The sequence below is a fragment of the Carex rostrata genome, chromosome 2, assembly GCF_964058835.1.
Source record: "Carex rostrata chromosome 2, lpCarRost1.2, whole genome shotgun sequence".
Taxonomy (NCBI): domain Eukaryota; kingdom Viridiplantae; phylum Streptophyta; class Magnoliopsida; order Poales; family Cyperaceae; genus Carex; species Carex rostrata.
In genome coordinates, this window is record NC_135919.1 from 3,861,303 (window position 1) to 3,885,770 (window position 24,468).

A 24,468-nucleotide genomic window follows, 5' to 3' on the forward strand; every position below is an offset into this window, starting at 1 on the left:
AAAAAAAAAAAAAATAGTGAGCCATTATTATAATTCGAAGGATGTATCCATAAAAGTCCCAACATTATTATAATTCTTAATTTTATTTTCGTAATGAGAGTTAATTAACGGGGAGAAAGAGTTAACAGGGTTAAAGGTCATTTTAATTTACTAATCAAAAGTTAATAATTAATTAATTAAGATTATTTCAATTAAAGCAAAATGAGGGGAAATAGGAAAGGATTTCAAATTTAGATGGGGAAGTAAGATATATTGTGATTTTGATGGGGAAATTGGATATAAGAGAAGTTTTGATGGGTACATGAACAATTCATCCATTATTTATGGTGGAGAAATATATGATCGTCGGCTGATGAGATGATTTAATACTGGTGTACATGGAAGGTTGCTTTTTGCAAAGGCTGAAGGTGGAAAGATAATTGAGGAAATTGCCACCATAGATATGCGAGATCTGTGCAGCTGGTGGAAGCAAACAAGGATGACAGTCAACCTCCCAGAGATGTCTCACGCGCGTGTAGATGTGCTCGTCGGTTTGGTTTAGTTAAAACTGAAATAATTAGATATTGTTTGATGATGTATTTGTTGAGATTTCATGTGTCTATATGGTGAGGAGTTAAAAAAATTTTATCACCACTTGGTTCAATACAAAAAGAATCTTATTTATATGACAATAGCAAATAAGATTTTATCTTAAGTATTTTAACAAACAATTAATTTTCACTAAATAGAATAAATAAATTTCATCTACTTTATTGCTAGAGAGGATGTAGATTATTTTTTTGTAGAAATGTCACTAAAATTTTCCATTAATATAAGTAAATTTTGATATTTAAACACTTATTTGTCCTACATGATCTTTAACTAGTCAAAGCTTAAGAATGTGTAGCTTTCATCTGCAATTAAATGTCATTAATTAGTCAAAGCACTACAGTCAATTCATCACTTGAACAAATTTATGTGGTTGTTGGACTCTCAAGAGGAGGTTTCACTATGGAAAATTCAACATTTGAAGTCTCTGGTCAAAATAATAATACTTTATCAATTACGTACATTGCCGTGAAAAAACTGCTTTCTATTTTGATCCATTAATAATGTAAGGCATCATGACCGACAGATCAAAAGTACTAAGTTGCAATTTTATTTATAAAAGCATTCGACTTCAATTTATTCCTTCCGCTCCATACTAAAACAATCTATAAAAAAAAGTCATCAAAGATTAAATAAGCATAAGGCTCGCTTCCAGTCAAATTTAATCTTATAAAAAGTTGGATGAGCCAATTGTCTTGTATATTTTTGCTAAAAATATACACAAGATTGTAATATTAATTAATTGCCTCATGCATAGAGATGATAGCCTTAGCATCAAATCCCTGCCTAGCTAGATAATTACTCCAGAATGTTTTTCAACTTCATCAAATTTCTATGATATTTGCCCATTTTTTTTCTTTGAATATGTAGTGATAACTGTGCAAGCTACATGAGTTTTTGCATCCCGCACCAATGCGCGTGCTAAAATAATGTGTTTATATTTTTGTAAAAATGACACTAAAATTCCATTAGAAGAGCTTTACTTATAAGTAAATTTTGATATTTAAACACAAGTGAGGCTATGGTAATTTGCAATGCGTGGATCGTTCCATGCATTGAATTCATATATCTGTCTTTAAAGTCCAAATTGTTAATCCGAACTGCTCAACATTATTATCATATGAAAATATACTTGGAAACTAAATTTTTTATTTTTTTTATTTTTTTTTACTATTTGGTAGGTAAAAAATCACTACTTTTCGGATGGTCCAGAATTTTTTGATGAAGTGATTTTTTTATTGTCCCAAAAAAAATTAAAGAAATTCTAAAAAATATATAATTTTTATAATCTTTAAACACTAATTATTTTTCCTACCGGATCTTTTACTAATCAAAGTTTCAAGAACGTGTAGCTTTCATTCGCAATTAATTGTCATTAATTAGTCAAAGTAGTGCAGTCAATTCATCACTTGAACAAATTTATGCGGTTGTCGAACAATCAAGAGGAGCTTTCACTATGGAAAATTCAGCAATTGAAGTCTCCGGTCAAAATCATAATACTTTATCAATTACATTGCCATGAAAACACTGTTTTTCTAATTTGATTCATTAATAATGTAAGGCATGACCAACACATCAAAAGTATTAAGCTGCAAATTATTTGTGCATGTATGTCATTTGTTAAAAAAAATGGTATAATTTCTGATTAAGTACCATTTATATATATGACTAGTACCATAGAATTTTATTTATAAAAGCATTCGACTTTAATAATTTATTCCTTCCGCTCCATACAAAAACAATATATAAAACAATTCATCAAAGATTAAATAATATAACAGTCGGATTAGTGCTTTTTTATTTAGAATTAACATTTGTATTCTCGAAATAAATCTTGTAGAACATTGCACTGGATTAATAATTAGTAAGCATAAGGCTCGCCTCCAGTCAAATTTAATCTTATAAAAAGTTGGATGATCACTACATGATTTAACAAAAATATACGTGTGTGAACACTTTGTTAGAGCCATAAGTATCATGAATTGTGGTGTCGTAGTACTGTCTTAGTACCTTGCATATTTAATCTCACGATATAATGGCACCAACAACACCTAGCTACTTGTATATATAAGTAGGTACAACTAGAAGACTTAACTGAACCATTAATTGAGAGCTTCTCACATTAACTAAAGATGCACTATTCCTCACTCAATTTCCTCCTCCTCTTATTCATTCAAACCTTCTTGGCAAATTGTTGTATTGAGCGTGAGAGAGAAGCACTTCTTGAATTCAAAGCTGGTGTCAGTGATACGAAAAGTCGTTTGGCTTCATGGAGTGGCGAACAATGCTGCAACTGGGCAGGGATCCGATGTAACAATCAAACAGGTCATGTTGTCAAACTAAACCTTCGAAATACCAAACCTTATAATCTGGACAATATGTATATAATTGGAGATGGCTACTATGATTGGATCTACCATAGTTTGGTAGGCAAGATCAGCCCATCTTTGATATTTCTTAGTGATCTAAAATACTTGGATCTCAGCTTTAATAATTTTAATGGGAGTAAATTTCCAGAATTTATTGGCGCATTTAGAAACTTAAAGTATCTCAACTTGTCTCATACAGGCTTATCAGGAATGATATCTCCTCAACTTGGAAACCTTTCTAGATTAATCTACTTTGATTGTAGCAATGGCTACCCATTTTCTAGTTTCATGTTGAAGACCGATACATGGTGGTTACCTAATCTGAGGAATCTAAAACATATGGAAATGTCACGAGTTGATTTTAAAGATTCAAATGATTGGGTGGAAACTTTGAACAAATTATCATCACTTGAAGTGTTAGTTTTGTTCGAAAACAATCTAACCCATATTCCACAATCAATCCCTTTTGTGAATTTCACCTCCCTCAAAGTGTTTTATCTTTCTAATCAAAACTTCAATACCATCATACCCCATTGGGTGGGAAATCTAACTTCTCTAAACAAACTTACACTCCGTAACAATTCACTTATTAGCATGGTACCACCACTCCATAGTCTAACAAAATTAACCGACTTATCTTTACGTTGGAACAATATAGAAGGAGATATTCGAGAGTTATTATTGGGCAAGTTGTCAAATTACACATTGGGGAATCTGGAGTATTTAGATCTTTCGTCAACTAACTTATCTGGAACTTTGACCGGGTGGATAACAGACATGACAAGTGTAACTCATCTTGGGCTTTACAATAATAACCTAAGTGGTACAATACCAATTGATATCGGAAATTTAACAAATCTTGTCTATCTTGATCTTAGTTCTAACTCCTTCACAGGATTACTATTAGAAACTCATCTAACTAGTTTGTTAAAACTAAAATATCTATACCTCGGATATAACAACATAACTATTTTCGTTGATAGTGATTGGACCCCTTCTTTCCAACTGAATAGTATCGATTTGAGTTCATGCAAACTAGGGCCAAAATTTCCCTCTTGGCTCCGAAGACAAGTAGAAATTCAGGATCTATACCTCAGAGACATGGGAATTGATGGTAGTATACCCAATTGGCTCTGGAGTTTATCTTCACTTAGCATACTTGATTTGTCAACAAACTTACTTAGAGGGAAGTTACCAGCCAGCTTGGTACACATGACCAAACTCGAGTATATGGATTTGAGTAATAATCGGATTGAGGGAAATATACCATTTCTTCCAACAAGTTTGAGGGAACTAGATCTTTCGAATAACTCCTTGTCGGGACAATTGCGTAAAAACCGTAAGTCACCATATAAGAATAAATTGATCGTATCGAATAATAACACTGTTGAAATGGTAGAGTTGTTTCCTTGCGGATTAACTAGTTTGTATTATCTTGATCTCTCGAGTAATAGTTTATCAGGGCATCTTCCTCCTTGCTGGTCTAACATCAGTTACGACGTAAATCTTGCAAATAATAGGATCTCTGGTGTTGTGCCCAGCTCTTTGAATTGTTCAGTCACACTAGAAGCGCTTCAGCTTGCAAACAACAGTTTAACTGGGCAGTTTCCATTTGATTTGCAATTTTGCAGTGGATTAAAATTGCTTGATCACGGGATAATACCAGATTGGATAGGAGAAAGCTTTCAGCAGTTGAAAATTCTAAGGTTGCGGTCCAATTTAATTTCTGGTAATATCCCATCGAAATTGACACAACTCAATAATCTACAGTTCTTAGATCTTTCCAATAACTACCTTACTGGCCCACTGCCAAGAGGCTTGGATAATTTTACCTCGATGAGTCAATTGTTCTCGTTTGGATATTATTATCGTATTGATGCTAGTATAAATGCAATTATCAAAGGATTGACCCTTGATTATGATTCTCAAGACCTTTTATTGAAGAGTATGGATTTGTCAAACAATAGTCTAACTGGTGAAATACCTCAAGAGATAGTTGTTCTTGCTGGTTTATTGAATCTAAACTTGTCCCACAATCACTTAATAGGAAACATTCCGCTTCAAATTGGAAATATGACATCTCTAGAGTCACTCGACTTTCACAAGAATAACCTATCAGGGACTATCCCACAAAGCATATCCACTTTATACTCTTTGGAAGTGCTCAATTTTTCTTACAATAATCTATCTGGAAGCATTCCAAATGGACCTCAGTTGCAGACGCTTAATGACCCATCAATCTACAGTGGCAATCCATACCTATGTGGACCCCCACTAGAGATGAGTTGTGATAGCAGTGTGAGACTTCCTCAGAGTGATGGTAACAACGATTCCAATTCAAAAATTACCGATGATAGGGACAAGTGGTTGTATTTGTTCATCGAGTTTGGGTTTGTGGCAGGATTTCTACTGGTGTTTTTCATTCTACTGTTCAAAGTAAAGTGGAGGTATACTTATTTTCAGATGGTCGATAATATGCTTGAGAGGTATATGTTATGGGTGTTATAATATGAAGACAATAGAATTGGGTCGTAGCTCATTATGGTTGTTTGTGGCAGAATTCATCTCCAAATCACCCCTGTACTCTTCAATTGATTAAAAGTCAAACCATGAGTTGAAGAGTCTCTCATCTCTGAAGCTGCCCTCTTCTCTTCTCTGTTAAAAAAGAAGGCTCCTCTTCAAGTTCTTCTCTTGAGTTTTTGCACTTGTTTAATTCACCCAAATACACTTGATAATCTCATAGATTAGTATATAAAATTGTGAGAGAATGTGAGAAAGAATGTTATTAGCTTGATAATCTCCTTATATATATTGTAAAACTCTTTGTTATAGTAATTTTGTACCGTGCTCCATGGTTTTCTCCCGAAAGGGTTTCCACGTAAAATCTTGTGTCTCTCTTTTATTTTATGGGCTTGATTGTTTGTTGTTGTTGGTTTCTTGTGTGTTTTTTATATTTCTCTATTTGCTCGCCAAAGAATTAAAGATCAATTTTAATGATCTAAATAATTTGTCATTTGAAGCCAGAACAGATTTGATGATCTTAAGAACACCCTATTTTTACTCTTCTACTACATCAATTTATTACTCAAAACAAGATAGTATTCCACTAGTTGTTGACCTTAATTGTACAAATACATTTCTCTAATCATCACTAATTAATTACTCTCCATTGCATAAATAATTTGATCAAGAAAAAAACGAATTCAACTCAAATTTTGCTCCCGAAAAGGTCATTGATGGTATATATTAACCATGATTTGTTCATTATGCCATGCTACAACCTTATGATAGGATAGGTCACCTCCAAATATGTCGAGAGAGCTACCGACTGTTACATCAACTCGGCCCCTACCAGCTGTCTTTATTCTCTCGAGGTCTTCCATTTTTGATACACCTCCAGCATAAGTTACCGGAATCTACAATACCAGTTACAAAATTAGGGGAATCCAAATGAGATTAACCCTTTGTTGTATTTGCAAACAATATGAAACCTCTATATGCTAACAAGACATTTTTTTTATGTAAACACAAAGTAAATAGAGAGTGACAGGTAAAACAAAACCTAATTAGGAGCTAATTTTGAAAATAATTTGATTCCATATAAAAAAAAAAAAAAACTGCAAAAAGGTGCTTACAAATATGATAATGACAAAAAAAAGCCTATTTTCCTCAAAAAAATAAAAATAAAAATAACAAATTATTGGTCTTCTAAGAAAGTCTAATTCAACCATAAAACCAACATTTTTCTTCTCAACTTTAAATAAGATAACGAGAAAAGTGAAGGATTCAAAATATTTGAAAAGAAGTGTGTTACATACTAGAGAAAGAGATCCAAGCAGAGTGACAAGCTCCTCATCTATACCTAATCTGTCGTGTTATAAGAAAGTCGACATGAATGAAAGTCAACAAAGTAGAAAGCATACCTTCTATAACATTAATTATATAGTTGTATCCAGTATATGACCAACTAGGTTGGGTGAAAGGATGAACTACCAGTTTTATTGCCTTTGAACTGCTCAACTAAAACTTAATCCAATGAAACCTTTATTAAACAGTAATCAAAAAAGGAAAAGTCATATATGATATGGTGAGAAAGCTTCACCTTTTCCCCTCTACATCAACTCCATGCACCAAAAACTCATCAGCATATGAAGCCAAAAATTCCAAACTTTGAGCATCTACAAATACATCACTAAACTTTTGCCATCTCTGTCAATATTTTCCATTCTGCATTACAAAAAATAAATCAAAATTGGACATTGGAAAAACCAAAATTAGCCTCAATCAAATCCAACTTAAAAAAATGGGGGAATTTCATGTATCCCCCTCAAAAACCTTGAAATTACGTATTTCCCCCTCTAAAATTCATAATATCATATTTACCCTTCTAAAGTTCAAAAACTCTCAAATTTACCCAATTTATTGATTTTTCTAATAAACCTCATTTTAAATTTATAAATACCCATTTTATCCCTTCTCCCACTTCTCTATTTCTTCTTTCTCTTCGTTCCTAGAGATATCCATCTCTGATATCCCAAAACTCATTTTGTCTAAACTACCAATAAATATCCTCCAAAATGTGGAAAATATCATGGATATCCTCCTAATCCACTTGAAAATAGTCCAACCTCCATCGCACATGCACAATTAAAATTAAAAATAAAGGAGGCTCAGTTCTTTTGAAGTAGTTGGTAACAGAACTTTTATTTTCCCAATTGAAGGTTTAGTAATCACAAATTATTAGTGTTTTCAGGTCTTAACTCTAGGTATCAAGTCTAGATTTGAGGCTAATTCTGATTTTCACCCTTCCTAATATTACTTAAACCTCATAAATAGAAAACACTCTTTCATAATTATATGAAAATCAAAATCAGTTTGTGTTAAATTCTGTGATGTTGAGGAATTGATGAGGTTTTAATACATGGATATGTTTAATTTTGAATAATTATCAAGAATTTTACTAAGAAATTGAGCTTTTGGGTTTATGTTTATGTTGAAAATTAAGTTATGGAATAAACTGAGCAACAAGCTCAAGTTGCAAATGTTCGTAGGCATGCCATTTACACACATTTTCCTCCCCCATCTTCTTTAAGGACTGGGAAGAGGCCTGTTCGTAGGCATGCCATTTACACACATTTCCCTTTTTATTCATGACACACATTTTCCTCCCCCAGCGTCGGTGCCAGCGTTGGTTGGTTTGGTTATATTTTTTAAACTGAATAGAATTATGATTTGACTATTTTAATTTGGTTTTAATCGAACCGACCCAATGAACACCCCGACCCGTAATTCAAATATTCATGACCCTCTCACCATCTACCAATAAAAGTAAGAAAGGTAGAAGAATACAAATATAATTTCTAACCAGGATAAGCATGTAGTCCCTCTAAAGCTGCCACCTGGCTCAAGGGATCGACACCAAGCATTATGACATGGCCACCAGTGAGACTGTCTCTTTTGTACATATTTGCATAGTAGGCAGCTGACTTGTCAGATTCAAAGTTAGTCACAAGAGAGAGTTCCCATTTTCTGATGAATCTCTTAGAGTTGACCCCACAATTTGTTTCACTTTTCCCTAAGAGAAAATAATAAAGTTCAATTGAGGGTTTGGTCAGAAATTAAGTTTATTGAAGGTTATACCACAAAATGGCAAAATATCATTCAAGTACAATACTGGTCGGGTCAAGTAACCTCACAAGGAGTGTTTCGAGTACTTGGAAAAAAATATGGTAACCAGCAATAATAAAATAACATAAAAGAGCAAACAGAAAGATTGCTTCAAAACCAAAATAGTACATATCCATGAAAATACATGTTTGTACCTATTAGTGGTACAAAAAGAGTGAGGTAACAGTATGCACTTTGGTCCGTACTATGGATCCATATCTTCATTTCAAGGTCTAAATAGTTCATCATGATCTCCATATGAAAATCTATTTGGAGGCCAAATTTTACATTTTTTTTTTAATTTCTTTAGTATTTTTTTGGATAGGTAGAAAATCACTAATTTTGAATGGTCTAGAATCTTTAGATCAAGTAATATTGTACCTCTTAAAAAATAGTAAAAAATTCTAAAAAATGTAAAATTTGACATCCAAGCACATTTTCATATGAAGATCATGTTGAGCAGAACAAATCGACTGTTTGGATTTTAAAAATGGAAATATGCATCCATAGTACGAACCAAAATGCGCTATGCAAAGTACCAATAGCCTTATTCCGTACAGAAACTTCAAATACATTTGATTATAGTACAAAATCATCTTGTGTATATCACAAGGTCGAAAGTGTGTCGCGCATTGAACACCATGTCAAGCTCCTAAAGAAGTTAAAAGAATAAGGTAAATTTTCAAGCTTTGGAGAGTATATCTAGAAGAAAACAAAAGGAAAGAAGAGAACTACTGATAGATAGAGGAAGAGAAGTGCATTACTAGAAGGGGTGCACCTTGTAGGTGGTACAAAAGATGGTATCTCCGATTGCAGATATAATTCAATTGACTGGTACCAATCAATCTATAAATCAAACTTTTCATCTTCAGTTGATTGCATCAGTTCATGATAATTCTATTCATGCAAATAAACATCTAGTTAGTATAAATTTAGAATGAAACTGTGAAATAAAAGGAATACCATTAGGGAGGTGTTAAATTCAAGAAGTTTTCACTAATTTGCTGAGTATTAATTTGAAAGTTACAATTACAATTACCTCATTCCACAAGGTATTAAATTCATGCACTTTTCTTATACAAACAAGGAAAGGTATAAAGAAAAATATAAACAATCAATAATTATCTTCATTCTTCTCTGGTTCCAATACTCAACAAAGATTTCATCATATTCTCAACAGGACTATCTCTACTAGTCTACTAGGTCCGAACTCAAAAGAAAGTTGGCCTTATTACCTTGAGGCGAGGCTGCGCAACTGAGGCAAGAAACGCGACTGAGGAGATACAGCACGACGGAGGAGAGGCCGCGCCGGCGCCGGCAAGAGAGAGAGAGGGGCACTGAGAGGGGGCGAATAAATGGGGATAAATGCATCGAACTGAGAGTCGGGAGAGGCGGGCGAGTTTGGGCCTATCTTTGGGCCCTTTTGGGCCTGTTCGGATCACAACTCGTCCGATATTAATAAATTCAACAAGGTTATCCTTTGATTGTATTTAATTTCCTCAGTTTCAATTATAAACTTGGCTCATAATCCTTAATTATAAACCGAGCCTCTGTAAAATTCCGAATAAATACTTGGAAATCCTCAATTAAGCCCCGATGACAATCAAATGGAGATCTCCATAAATCCATCCACTGGACACAAGATTGTAGAAGAAGATGCTTATCTCGAACAAACTTCTGCTATGCATACTCTTCTTGTTTACTTTAGTGTTGTGAATTAATAATGGTATGCATTTGTCGGAAGAACGGTACGATTAATCGGTATGCTATTAATTAGAATTTTATGAATAATTTTGTGCTTTCATGAAAGTTATATATATGGATATACTTGTAATTATTAAAATTGATTAATTTAACCTATCAAATAAATTTATTTTAACTTAGTTTCATTGTAAATTATTAGAATTTTATGATATTGTCATTTACAAAAATTCAGAGAAGGCAAGATAAAGTATAGTACATTTAGCAAATATATGTAAAAAAAAGAATAATAAAAATGACCAATTAATTGACAATATAAATGAAAAAATATACAATTAATTTGTAACAGTTTGGTCACCGGCAACAATTAATTAGCCAATTACTCAGACTAAACAACCATCTTTTTACAACACTACTCTAGTTAATAGCTTAGGGTAGAAATGAATCTGTCTATATAATTAAAACAGAGAATGTAATTACAAACAGTGCAATACAACAAATGAATCGTAATTTTGTATATTCAAAGATAATTAACACCTGGTGGTCCAGAAAAAAAATTAGCACGACATTTCATAACATACTTTTTGTTATGAATTTTAGTTTTGATAATATGTATATTTATTTAGAGGTATTAGTACAAAAAAATTATTTTACGATAAATTTCATCTATTTCATAAAGGTAAGTAACATTTTATTTTCATATCCAAATTATATTTGAATTTGTTAAGATTTAAATCTGTATCTAAATATAAAAATTAAGGCGGATATCAATATAAGTTTGATCACTATCCAATCCGTTTTCACCCAAAAAAACGCGCGCGTTAGGGGGCCATCATTTCGTCTTGCACGTTTTGACTTGAGATCCTCTATAACTTCAAAAGTATCAAGAGACAAATTTAAGCAACAAAAACCATAATATTATAAGAGAGAACACAAAAGGAGTTTACAAGAAATTAAGGAGATTACAAACAGAGTTCACAATAAAGCTTTTAATGAAATAGAAAATTAGATAACATGTCCCAAAATGAAAAAACGCACACCAATTTAATGATAAATTATGCAAATATTTGTGCAAATTATATCCTAATTTTAAGGCTTAGTCGTTCTTAATAACTCTAGTATGAATTCTCCGCATCGATGCGATTTAGGAGGGAACTCGGAATAGCAGGAATAATGGCAACACTTATAATACCTTCAAGCATCAGTGCAAGTCCCCTGGTACAAAGTCCTGGTGCTGGACTCCGCCATAGACCGCAACAAGGACCACCACCTCGTCTCCCGCATGGTGCGTGAATTACTTCTTGAACCCAACCAGTGCATCGCCTTGCGTTACCTTGAGAAACGGCATGAGCAACTCCACCTCAAGATACGCGTCACAACCTTCCTCGACTGGTATCCCAACCTTCTAGAAGTATACCCCGACAGGATCAAATCTATGAACGAACCCCTAGAGTTAGCTAAACTCTGTAAGTTGCTCATGATTTCGAAAGATCGTGCTATACCAGTGGGGAAGATAGTTGACGTCAGGCAGTTGTTTGGTTTCCCTGACAACCTGCTCACCTCGTTCGTACCGAGGCATCCTGAATTGGTACAGAGTCGAATGGATACCTACATTTGGTCTCTTGGAATGAATCCTGTAATACTATATAATTTTAGGTACATACGATCTAATTGAAAATTCTATTTTAAAAATATAAATGATTATGTAACGCCACGTAAATCAGAATACTAAATTAAGGTACAACATAAATAGCGTATAAATTCGTTCACCATGTCAATTTTCTTCTTTCATTTATTTAATTTAATAACTTCATAAATTATCCAAATTACACTTCCGTGACAAGAAACAAATGATTCGATATAGATCTATGAAATTATATAATCCATATAAATATCATTGCCAAATCATAAAAATAAAATAAATAATCCAGTTAGATATCGGCCAAGAGTTGCATTATGTCCAAAAGTTATGACTCTAATTAAATATAGATAACTTCCCCAAATTAACCGTCTCCCTGATCCAATTTGAGAACCTTTCGCTATATATATACATATGATTAATTAAACCCTTGTGCATATCTCGGTATCCCTCTCCGCCAAATCAACCACAGAAAATTAAAAAAAGGTGAAGGAGGTTAGATGTTTGATTTCTTTCTTTCTGTCGTAAATAATTTCGTTGTTCATGTATGCATAATCTTATGGTTAAATTAATTGCTTAAACTGATTTATAGTTTGATAATTCTTTACTTTTATCTCTACCGATTTGCTTCTTTTTCTTTATAATTATTATATAAAATTCATACGGCATTGATTTGTTTGATAATAATTTTGAGAGTTATATAAGTTTTAACAATTATTTATTTTTTTGGGGAGTATTATATCATTAGATAAAAGTATCTTTGTTCTTTAATTTGTAACCGGTGGCAATTGTTAATGATTTCAATAGTTATGAGTTCCTAAGGTTTCATGATGTGTCAAATTGTAATTTTTCCGTTGAATGATAATTAATTATATTATATCTTTAGAAGTTGATGGTTTAGATGTTTCTGAAACCACACCGAGTTACATCAAACTTATAAAATTATTTTATTGGATTGTAATTTTTCACCGATAATCCTAGAAATTTATTCACCGATAATCCTATAACTATTTTATTTATTTACAAAGAACTATAGTCTAAAACTTATAAATAATATATACTTTTTATCTGGAGAAATAAATTCCATTTTATGTATAATCTTAAATCAACTTTGATATATCTACATACGTTCTGGTCATAAACTCCATTATATACACTTTAATGTGACATGAGAAATAAATTCTGTTATATTTATATAGGTACAAACGTTTTGTCAGAACCAATTTTAATGTATATGATCTTAGGGTAAAAATTATACGGTTTATACCTAAGTGTATAATCGGACATATGTACTCAACTGACGGTTTAGTAACAGATAAATGAAAATAAAAGAAAATGTATAGATATTAATTTGAGAATCGTGTTACATGGTCTAGGTCTGAGTTCTGAAGTAAAGAGTGACGAAGAAGCGGTAGCGAACCACACCACAATAGCAGGTGCGGGTTCCTGGTCTTTTTACAAATAATACAAAAAAAATGCATGGATTGAGGTAAGTAGTCTTTTTTTCTTAATCTGGTGGATAAACTGCATGTTGTGAATGTCGAACAATCGTTTGAATTTGTGTAGAATTGCATGATAGGAACTCTTGATGCATGAAATTGAATTGATAGGAATTGAATTGTGAATTTGAGAATGGGGAACTTGAATGAATCGTTTTAAATTGGGGCCGTCCGTGTGAGGCGGCTCTGCATGTGTTTTTGAAAAACAGGCTGTCCATGTGTGGCAGCCCAGTGTGTGAACAGGACAGAACAGAACAGAACAGAACAGAACAGAACGGGTCGCCAAATTCGCGGCGGTTCGCCGGATGGGTCCCCGAAATGGCCCATCTAGAGTGTGATAATCGGGTCGTCCTTGCGTGGCGATTCGCCGGGTTTTCATGTACGGGCATGGATTCCCAGAGTGTGAAATTTTAAAAACCTTTTGAAATGAGTTAAAAAGAGGCGGGAATAAAAACTGGTTATTTTAAAGTGATTTGCATATCCGAATTGATAGGGACATGGGGAAAAATTCAAAAACCTTCTTTTTATGTTATTTGGGGAATTAAATGCATTGATTTGTAAAAGCACCGGGCTGGAACTAAATCCCGCACTGAGAGTTAGTTCGATCTCTCACCGTACCACCTGTTATGTGGGTTCCAGGAAACGAAGAAGAAAGCATGGAGGAAGGCCGCGGGTGAGGAAATTAGCGGAAGTTGTTAAGATAGCCACTCTCTGTTTATTTTATATTTGTATGAACAATATATTGTGTGGACATGGCAGTGACTGTTTGACTAGCCATGTCTGACATATTGCCCCTTTTCTGTTTGTTTGTGAACTCCATTTATTTTTAAATAAAGTGGCTTGTTGAATGTTTTTATTGATGATGTATGTGATGTGCTTAACGCCTAGCGCATAAATGCGCGGCGGGTTGTCCGGGGGTGTGACAAATCCTATGCCAAATCGGCGATCCAGCTGAGAGTAGGTGTGGAATCTGAGGCGATTGGGATTAGAGTCCGACCAAATTTTAACTCCAAATCACAATATGTCAATAAAATGTAATCGGTGTCCGATAAACTAATATATAGAAAATGAAGAAACCAAACTGAAAGTTATCATTTTCTGAGACTAAGACTGAGACTATACTCCGAAACGAAGGACATGCCTCCTCATTCACAATTTACAATTGAGGACATATATAGTCATATTAGATGACCTCAAGTCAAAAGGTGTAAGAGAATCAAATGATGAGACCTCAAGTCAAAAGGTGTATTATCATTGTGGCTTGGGTCATCGATCTAACTTTATTGTCAGGTCGCCAGTCAACAAACAGGACAAATGTATTTCAATTGTAAATTGTTTACAGTCTAGAAGATGATCAATTTCAGTTTGGTTTCTTCAATTTCTACTCATGTGACACACCGATTAATTACTACCTATATATATATACATTTGGTTCACAGATGGGGATTTCGATTTTTATTATAAATATGTGTGGTCATCAAATTTAACAAAAGATGAACAAGTTAGTATAATTAATTGTAGTTGTACACTTGATACTGGAAATCTACTTTTACGTGATCAAATGAACTGAAGTAATGTGATATAGCTAGGGGTGCAAACTGTTAGGGATCTCCTTGTAATCTAGAGAATAAGAGAGAGAGAGAGAATATTCTGGCAAAGGAAACCTTATTCTTATTTCTCTTAATTCCTTACAATACATACAGCCCTTTATTTAAATAGGAGATGTGAACCTAAAAATAGAAGTTACAGACCACGTTTTCTATTCCTAGCAAGAATGTGCAACTTACAGAAATAGAAAAACTCCCCATAATCCTATTACACGTTCTACCCAAAATAGAAATCTAAAAATAGAAACAACTAAACAGATGTGTAGTTAATTCATCTCCTGGCCGTGTGATTAATCATGATGGAGTCGCATCACAAATCTCCACCTCGACTTCATTCATGAATCCTGACTCCATGTTTCCCTTGCCCTTAATTTTGTTGACCTTTCTCCTTGCTACACTAAGCTAACCAAATCCAAACAATGTTTGAATTTAGTTAAAGTAAGGACTTTTGTCAACATGTCTGCTGCATTGTCAGATGTACTGACTTTCTCCACAATTATTTCACCTTCTGCTAAAACTTCACGTAGCTTGTGATATCTCACATCTATGTGCTTAGTACGCTCATGAAACATACTATCTTTAGTGAGGTATATTGCGCTTTGGCTGTCGCACATAATCTTTAACTTCTGAATGCCTTGAGTTAATTCGCCATGAATATTTCGAAGCCAAATCGCCTCCTTAATTGCATCTGAGAGAGCCATGTATTTTGCTTCAGCGGTAGATAATGCTACACACTCTTGAAGCCTTGATCTCCAACTTACTGCACATCCTCCAAAAGTAAACACATATGCTGATGTTGATCGTCGAGTATCCAGACATCCTGCATAATCTGCATCTACATAGCCTATCAGGTTTGTAGTATCTCTTGAAAATTCGAGGAGGTTTGAATGTGTGCCCTTGAGATATCTGAATATCCATTTCACTGCTTGCCAATGTTCCTTCGCCGGATTTGCCATAAACCGACTCACAACACTCACGGCATGTGCTAGATCTTGACGGGTGCACACCATTGCATACATTAATGATCCCACCGCGCTTGCATATGGTGTTTTTGCCATTTCTTCTACCTCCTGTTGAGAAACAGGTGCTTGTTGTTTTGACAGTTTGAAATGTGCTGGCATGGGTGTGTTTACTGCTTTTGCTTTATCCATCCCAAACCTCTCCAAAATTTTAAGAACATAGTTCTCTTGAGATAGGTACAATTTTGAATTCCTTCTATCTCTCGAAATTTCCATGCCTAAAATCTTTCTTGCTGCTCCAAGATCCTTCATATGAAATTTAGACTCCAACTGCAACTTAATTTCCTTGATCTCCTTCAAACTTTTGGCGGCTAAGAGCATGTCATCAACATACAGTAACAAATATTCAAAAGAGGTCTGACTTCTCTTACAGTAAACACAAGCATCATAATCACTCCTCTTGAAACCAATTTGCAAAACAAAATTATCAAATTTCTTATACCATTGGCGTGGTGATTGCTTAAGGCCATAAAGAGACTTTTGCAATTTGCATACTAAATGATCTTTTCCTTTAACATGGTTACCTTCCGGTTGCTCCATATAAATCTCCTCGTCTAACTCCCCATGTAGAAAAGCTGTTTTAACGTCTAGCTGTTCCAATTCCAAATCATCTCGAGCAACCAACCCGAGGAACAATCTAATTGAAGTATGCTTGACTACTGGGGAGAAAATATCATTAAAGTCAACACCTGGAATTTGACTGTACCCTTTTGCAACCAATCGAGCCTTGTAACGCATGTCTTCAACCCCCGGTATTCCTTCTTTTTTCTTGAAAATCCACTTGCATTTAATTGCCCTTTTGCCGGGGGGTAATTTTGTCAAACGCCATGTCGAATTTTGTTGAAGTGACTGCATCTCCTTCTGCATCGCCTCCACCCATTTGTCAGAATCTGGGCTGCTCAATGCTTCATAGTATGATGTGGGTTCATCCGACTCCAATTCGGTTGCCACTGCACATGCAAAGCCAACAAAATTTGTTTCTTCAATCAGCCTCTTTGGAGCCTTAATTTCTCTTCTTGAACGAGCAGCAGCAATTGTTTGTGTTTGAACACCTTCTGGAGCCACAGTGGACTGTTTCTGGCTTCATCCTTGCACTCCACCTGAACCAGGTCTAGGTCTGACATGGTTTTCTGGCACGCTGGGCTGCTGCTGGTTAGTGGTGCTAGTTGAGGTTGCATGTTGTGTCACCTCACCAGGGGGTATCATGCTAAACTGAATGGTGGTACCAGGTGATGCATCAAAGAGGTGGGTCTGCTGTGTTTTCTCCATCTGGTCACCATCAAATGATAGAGAATTGCTTGATTCTGTAATGTCTTGCTTATTTTTCAAAACAGAATTTTCATCAAAAACTACATCTCTAGATACAAGTATTTTGGATGTTTGAGGGTTCCAAAGTCTATAACCTTTTACACCAGGTGAGAACCCAAGAAAAATGCACTTCACAGAACGTGGATCAAGTTTTCCCTCTCTTACGTGTGCATATGCATGACATCCAAAAATCTTCAAGTCGCCATAATCTGCTGGTTTACCTGACCACAATTCTTCAGGTGTTTTCATGTCAAGTGAAGCATGTGGGGAATAGTTCACAATATGGGACGTCGTATTTACTGCTTCTGCCCAGAATCTCTTTGCCAAGCCGCAATTTGAAAGCATACACCTTGCTTTCTCAAGAAGTGTACGGTTCAATCTTTCCGCAACTCCGTTTTGTTGAGGGGTATATGGAACTGTCATATGTCTTACAATTCCATTCTCTTGACAAAACTGATTAAATTCCCCCGAACAAAATTCCATCCCATTATCGGTTCTTAATTTCTTTACTACACGACCCGTTTGTTTTTCTATCATAGCCTTCCAGACTTTAAAATTAGTAAAAGCATCTGATTTATTTTTCATAAAATAAACCCATACCTTCCTTGAAAAATCGTCGATGAAGGTGACAAAGTATCGGGCCCCATTAAGCGATGCTTGACGCGAAGGCCCCCAAACATCGGCATGTACGTAGTCCAGAATGCCTTTTGTCACATGTCTAGCAGTTCGGTTGAATGACACCCTCTTTTGTTTTCCAAACAGGCAATGCTCACATAAACCGACTTTGAAAATATTGCATTTGCCAAGTAAACCACGCTTACATAATTCATTTAAACCACGATCACCCATGTGGCCTAGGCGCAAGTGCCATAATTTTGTGTCATCTTTGGCCTCTACAGAATAAGCACTACTCTCCATTGTTTCACCCTCCAGTATGTAGAGGTTGCATTTCCTTATGCCTTTCATCACCACTAATTGACCTCTTGAAATTTTCAAAATACCATCCCTTGCTGAAAAATGAAAGCCTTTATCTTCTAAAGCACTTAAGGAAATCAGATTTCTTTTCATTTCAGGGACGTATCTCACATCATTTAGGGTGTGAACTGGGCCTTCTTTGGTGTGAATTTGAACTGAACCTATTCCTTTAATTTCACAAGGTGCTTCATTTCCCATATATACTACCCCATTTTCTACAGCGGTATATTCTTTAAACCAACTTCTATTTGGTGTTATATGGAAGGTACATGCTGAATCAAGAGTCCACTCCTGTCTTCTCTTATCCCTTAAATTTTCGACCAAAAATGCATTTGAACTCTCACCATCAATATTCCCTTCTACCATTAATGCGAGATCATCAGAAACATAATCCGCACTATCATGATTTGATGAATTTCCTTCCTCTGCCTTGGCCTTATTCTTATTTTGCAACTTAAAACAATTCTTCTTAATGTGACCTTTCTTCTTACAATAGTTGCAAATAAGATTTTTATGTTGAGATTTCGACCTATACCGTGTTTTTCCGGAATTGTCCCTCTCATTGGATCTACCCCTTGTATACAATCCTTCTCCACTATTCTCAAATTTAGATGAGTCCATCCTATCCTTTGATAGGAGGCTGGTCATGACCTCATCTAAAGTTATGGTCTGCTTACCATACAAAATGGTATCCCTGAAATGAGTATAGGATGCTGGTAGATGGTACAATAACAATATGGCTAAATCCTCATCATCCGTTTTCACACCGAGGTTTTCTAGGTCATTTACTATCTCACGAAATTCCTCTAAATAAATTTTCAAGGCTTTACCTTCCATCCTGTGAGAGAAGAGGCGGGCCTTTGCATACAGCCGCGTTGCGGGTGTCTTTGTCATGAGCAGAGACTCCAACTTCTCCCATAGACTCTTGGTGGTTGTCTCCTTGTGAACTTGTTGTAGAATTTCGTTAGAGAGATTTAACATGATCTGTGCAAGGGCTTTGCAGTCTTTCCTCTTTTTCTCTTCATTTGTGCCTGTCATTTTTTCGACACCAAGAAGAGCTTCTTCGAGATCTAGAGAAGTTAGGAGAGATTTCATCTTAACTTGCCACAGATGAAACTTGGTGGTGGAGGTCAGCGGTGCCATGTCGATTCGAGAAGATGCGGATGCCATTGAGGAAGCCAAACTGAAACCCTAGCGGCAGCGAACTGATCTGAGAACCCTGGAACCGCCGAACAGGCTGTCGGCAGTGAACCTGGCTCTGATACCAGTTTTGTTAGGGATCTCCTTGTAATCTAGAGAATAAGAGAGAGAGAGAGAATATTCTGGCAAAGGAAACCTTATTCTTATTTCTCTTAATTCCTTACAATACATACAACCCTTTATTTAAATAGGAGATGTGAACCTAAAAATAGAAGTTACAGACCACGTTTTCTATTCCTAGCAAGAATGTGCAACTTACAGAAATAGAAAAACTCCCCATAACCCTATTACACGTTCTACCCAAAATAGAAATCTAAAAATAGAAACAACTAAACAGATGTGTAGTTAATTCATCTCCTGGCCGTGTGATTAATCATGATGGAGTCGCATCACACAAACCAATCAGATCTGGATCCGTATCCAAAATTTTGCGGAGTCAGATATTCGGATATGAATAATTTAAGAATACAGATGTGGATATGGATATAAATTATATAGATATGGATGGAAATATGATTTTAATTATCTGTATTCGTAATTTTAAGATTTCAAAAATTATTTGTATTTGTAATTTTTCAGATTTCAGATATCCGTGAAACCCTCAATCTACTACCCGCTACCAATTAGTTTTATTTTATTCCTTTTCTTCATTTTCTTATCACAGGTAGTGCTGCACAAAAAAGTTCGTACTTCATGATTCGATTTGAGTTTGATTCGAAAAAATTTTACAATTAATTTGATTTAAAATTAGTTTGTTCTAAAAAAAATTAAATCAATTCAGAATCTTATTCAAATCAAACTCAAACTATGCTGGGAGACATTAAATGCGAACAACTAGCTGTTGTTTCCGTAGCGGGATCCCAATGGTCAGATTTAGTCAAAGCACTTTGTATAACGCGCGAGCCAGGAATTTATCGATTTTTCTTGAAATAACAGATAAGATAAATATACTTCCTCTTACGAAAATCTGTAGAAGCTTCATGAAAACGTCAGCAGAAAAATGAGATTTAGGTCATTTAATTTGTACAAAACATGGTATTTTTACATATTCTGATATCCTCCTCTAAATCTTGATATTTTTACATATTTTCAGTTTTATTAGATTTAGGGCTCAAAATTTTAATTATATTTATGAATTAATTTTGTTTCAAAAAAATACTTTGTTGAATATATGTTAATTTTATTGCAATATATGAATTATGTATCTAAATGATATCCGTATTTGTATTTGTATCCGTTCAATATCGGATTTTTTATGTATTCATATCCATTTAATATCCAATATGTATCTGCATCTGTATTCAAAAAATAAAAACGAATACATATATAATTTTACCACTATCCCATCCGTATCCGGTCTGTTTGCAGTCCTAGATATAGCAAAGCTTAATTTGACCGTCCAATAATATGTTAGATAACTAACAATATGATAAAATTATAATAATATGTTGGATTAAATTGTCAATTAAGTGATCCAGATAATGGATATAAATGTTTGAGAGTTTTTAGTCTCTTGATGTCAAAATAAAGTTATAAAACTCATAGTGTCATCAAATAGCCGTACTTAAAATTATTTTGATTTTCCACTATTAATAGCAAACTAAATCTAATACAATATTCATCATGATATTCATTTGTCAAATAACAAACAATAAAACAGGTGAGATACCTGACACAATAATAGCTGTTTCTGGATTAGTGAAGCTCAACTCTTATCCTGCCCAAAATCACTTAATAGGAATTATCCTAGTTGAACTCAAAGTGGTAAAATCTCTGGAGTGCCTTGACCATCACATGAATCATGTTTTTGGTGCAATATATCTCAGAAAGCATATCCGCTTTAACATCTCTGGAATAAAGACTATACAAACTATTCCATACTGAATGATTAGTATGAAGTTGAGAAATCATGATTAGCAGGTAGATGGAAACAGAAAATTAAGCTTGCAGAAAGTATTTTATTTTGTCTCAACGCGTGAACAGTAGATTGATGGCATCATGGCTGTTAATAATGAAAACTGGGCTTGAGAAAGAAACCAGGCCCAAAATTCATTCATCATAACGGCCCTGCAATTAATTGTGCAAACCAATGCCTGTTGACGAAGGCAAGCTCAGCTCTTCTAGATTGACTGATGCTAGCTGAAGTGCTAATGTTAGCTGGTTAATTAATTTACAGCTGCTGTTATCAAAACTTTTTGCACTGAAGGTGTTCGATGAAAATCCCAAGTGACTAATACGTTAAGCACATGGCACAACTTAAGTTCATTCAACCACAAAAGATATGTAGCCTGGATCTTAAATTATTATTATTATTTTTTATTAAGGTGGAAATGTTTTTTTTTTTTTGAAGGTCGGGTAGCAAGTTTACTACCGACGTTTTAATTAAAATAAAAAAGTTCTATACAGAGTTATTTACAACACTACCCCAAAAAATAAGTAACACAATCTAGCTAGATATATGTAATAATTATCCCTACATGCATGTGTCTAACAATTTGGCAAATCAGTTCATAAAGAAAAAACAACTGTCATATCTTACAATAACTCCAACTACATTGCATTAATGCATCGAATAAGTGAACAAGACTTCCTTTATTCAAGTTGTACATACATGTACCAAAATAATATTAGCAAACTAAAGAATAGTTACGTTGGATGCAAGAATTCAGGGGGCAAAAAAAAATATCAAAGAGGGGAAAAAAAAAAATAGTCACTTACAGCATAACTGTAGAGGGACTAACTCTTAAGCAACATGGATAGATGGTTCTAATTTAGAAGCCTAATTTTAAAGTTATGCCTAGTTAATCTGGCTTGATTAATCCGTATTTGATAAAATAATTAAGGCCTAAACCCCTTATTCTATTTGGGCCTCAACCAAACACCACCAATCAACTTTAACTTCTCTGGAAATGAAAGTGAATCCAATTAAAGCCGTCTGCTCATCCTTATTTTATTTTTCACGTTACAATTTGTATGTTCAATCGGTCAAAATTAGAAGGTTAATAAATTAATTTTAATACATTCATTTTTTGAACGTTTTTTTGACCGCTTGACTTTATACTAAATTAATTTGAATGTTTAAAATTTTCACATATAGACACATCACTCATAAGGTATGTTGGTTTCAACGGTTCGGATTCATCATTTAAAGCCGATTTGATGGGTTTTCGACTTGGTGAATTTAAGAAAAATATGTTGAAAAGATGTTGAAATTAAGTTTCTTCCTCACAATCACCATACTAAACAAAATAATTTGTATGGTTATGTATTTTCTCTTTATTTAAAACCGGAATATTTTTTCGAGAGATTTTAAAATCACAATGACAATTCAATACAATAAGTTAATAATTAATTTTCATTATTTGTAATTTTCAATTTTTTTATGTATTTAGCTTTATATATACAGTAGATTTTATTTCATTTTATTTTTTTTGCTTATTGGTTTGGTTTTTTGTTTATTGTTTTATAAAATGCTCTGAATTTTTGCATTGTGTTGCATTGGAACTATTTTTTATGGTTGTTTTTTTGTTTATAATAAAGTTGTGATATTTGTTTTTTAAAATTATGTCTGAGATGTTGTTCTTTTTATTAGATAATTTTTTATGGATTATATTTGTTACGGAGAATTTTCTATCGAGAATATATATATATTGTTTTGCTAATAAATTAACTTCATTGAAACAATAAAAATAATATATTACAACAAAAAAAGAGATCGCCAGCTCAACCGCATAACACTATTATCAACCAAATGCATCACTACAAATTAAAATAAGAATGAACAACATAACATGGCCGATCGACCAACATATCTAATTAGAACTAGTTATTCATTTGGCTTGCTTAGGCTGGTCGACCAACATAACATTGGAACTATCTAATTTTGTATTTCTTAACGTGTTATATATATGAATCTTATATATTTAGTCTGGTTTTTTTTATTCATAACATTAAAAATATATAATAAAACATGTAGCAACATTTTTACAAAATATCTAACAAGGCCGTAAGAAACTTGCAGCGAAGTGCCGAAAATCTGTTGGAATTTTTTTCGGAAATAAAAGAAAAAACAAAATACACAGCAATTGATTTTTCTCACAACTTCATTAATTCATCAACAGATACAGATGCGGTATTTAAGATGGTGCATATCCCTAATTATAACCAACCCACTAACCCCAATAAAATGCTGCTATAACTAGCCTATAACCAACCCACTACAATTATAACCAACCCACTACATGACAAAACTAAATATAGAAACTATCATTTCTAAACTCCCTGCACACGTCTAAACAGAAAACATGCTGCCTAAATTTAACCACCAGTTTATAATTAATCTTTAACAAAAATAAACCTACAACTAAACCGCATCTTCTAGAAACTGTCACTCTTATGCACTTTGCTGCTGACTTGGATTATTTTCAACACCCCCCCTTAATCCAAAGTCCAGCACATTCATCATGTCTCGACACCAATTGAACTTCTCTCGTGTGAGTGATTTGGTCAGCACATCTGCAACTTGCTGGTTCGTGTTCACATACTGCAACTCTATCATCTTTTGCTCAATCAGGTCTCGTATGAAATGGAGCCGAGTGTCTATGTGCTTTGTTCTGTTGTGATGCACCGGGTTGTTACCAATTGCAATTGTTGACTGATTATCACAATAGAGTATTGTTGCACCTTTCTGCTCGCAATCTAACTCTTCCAATAAGCGCCTTAACCATACACCTTGGCATGCTGCTGATGTTACTGCATTGTACTCAGCTTCTGCGGTTGATAGTGCAACTGTTGACTGTTTCTTCGAACTCCAACTTATTACGCTGTTGCCAAAGAAGAACACCTGACCTGTTGTGCTTTTTCGATCATCTATGCTGCCTGCCCAGTCACTATCGC

General features: G+C 34.2%; 2 protein-coding genes across 8 annotated transcripts in view; one reads left to right on the top strand and one right to left on the bottom strand.

Annotated features, from left to right (window-relative positions):
• LOC144569609 (1-(5-phosphoribosyl)-5-[(5-phosphoribosylamino)methylideneamino] imidazole-4-carboxamide isomerase HISN3, chloroplastic-like) overlaps nt 1–10,034 on the bottom strand; it is an 85,650-nt gene extending 75,616 nt beyond the window's left edge. The window contains exons 1-7 of one of the 7 annotated variants that reach the window (XR_013516111.1): nt 9,860–10,019; nt 9,403–9,521; nt 9,198–9,276; nt 8,323–8,532; nt 7,060–7,184; nt 6,776–6,824; nt 6,011–6,373 (exon numbers count right to left, since the gene is read on the bottom strand). Coding sequence is in view for 3 of the 7 variants with exons in the window: in XM_078320068.1 (XP_078176194.1) it covers nt 7,150–7,184; nt 8,323–8,532; nt 9,860–9,995 (381 nt within the window). In the remaining 4 variants the exon portion in view is untranslated. Of the gene's footprint in view, nt 1–6,010; nt 6,374–6,775; nt 6,825–7,059; nt 7,185–8,322; nt 8,533–9,197; nt 9,277–9,388; nt 9,522–9,859 lie in introns of those variants that run through there. The other 6 variants (XR_013516109.1, XR_013516108.1, XR_013516110.1 and 3 more) reach the window with 6 other exon arrangements.
• On the top strand, nt 2,705–5,841 carry LOC144569602 (receptor-like protein EIX1). The gene has a single exon (XM_078320046.1). It carries the CDS (start codon nt 2,721–2,723, stop codon nt 5,463–5,465), a length of 2,745 nt encoding a protein of 914 aa, XP_078176172.1. The 5' UTR covers nt 2,705–2,720; the 3' UTR covers nt 5,466–5,841.
• Nucleotides 10,035–24,468: the final 14,434 nt, after the last annotated feature.

What these genes read in the sequence shown, in the direction of transcription:
- LOC144569602 (XM_078320046.1), top strand. Translation starts at nt 2,721, where the DNA reads ATGCACTATTCCTCACTCAATTTCCTCCTCCTCTTATTCATTCAAACC.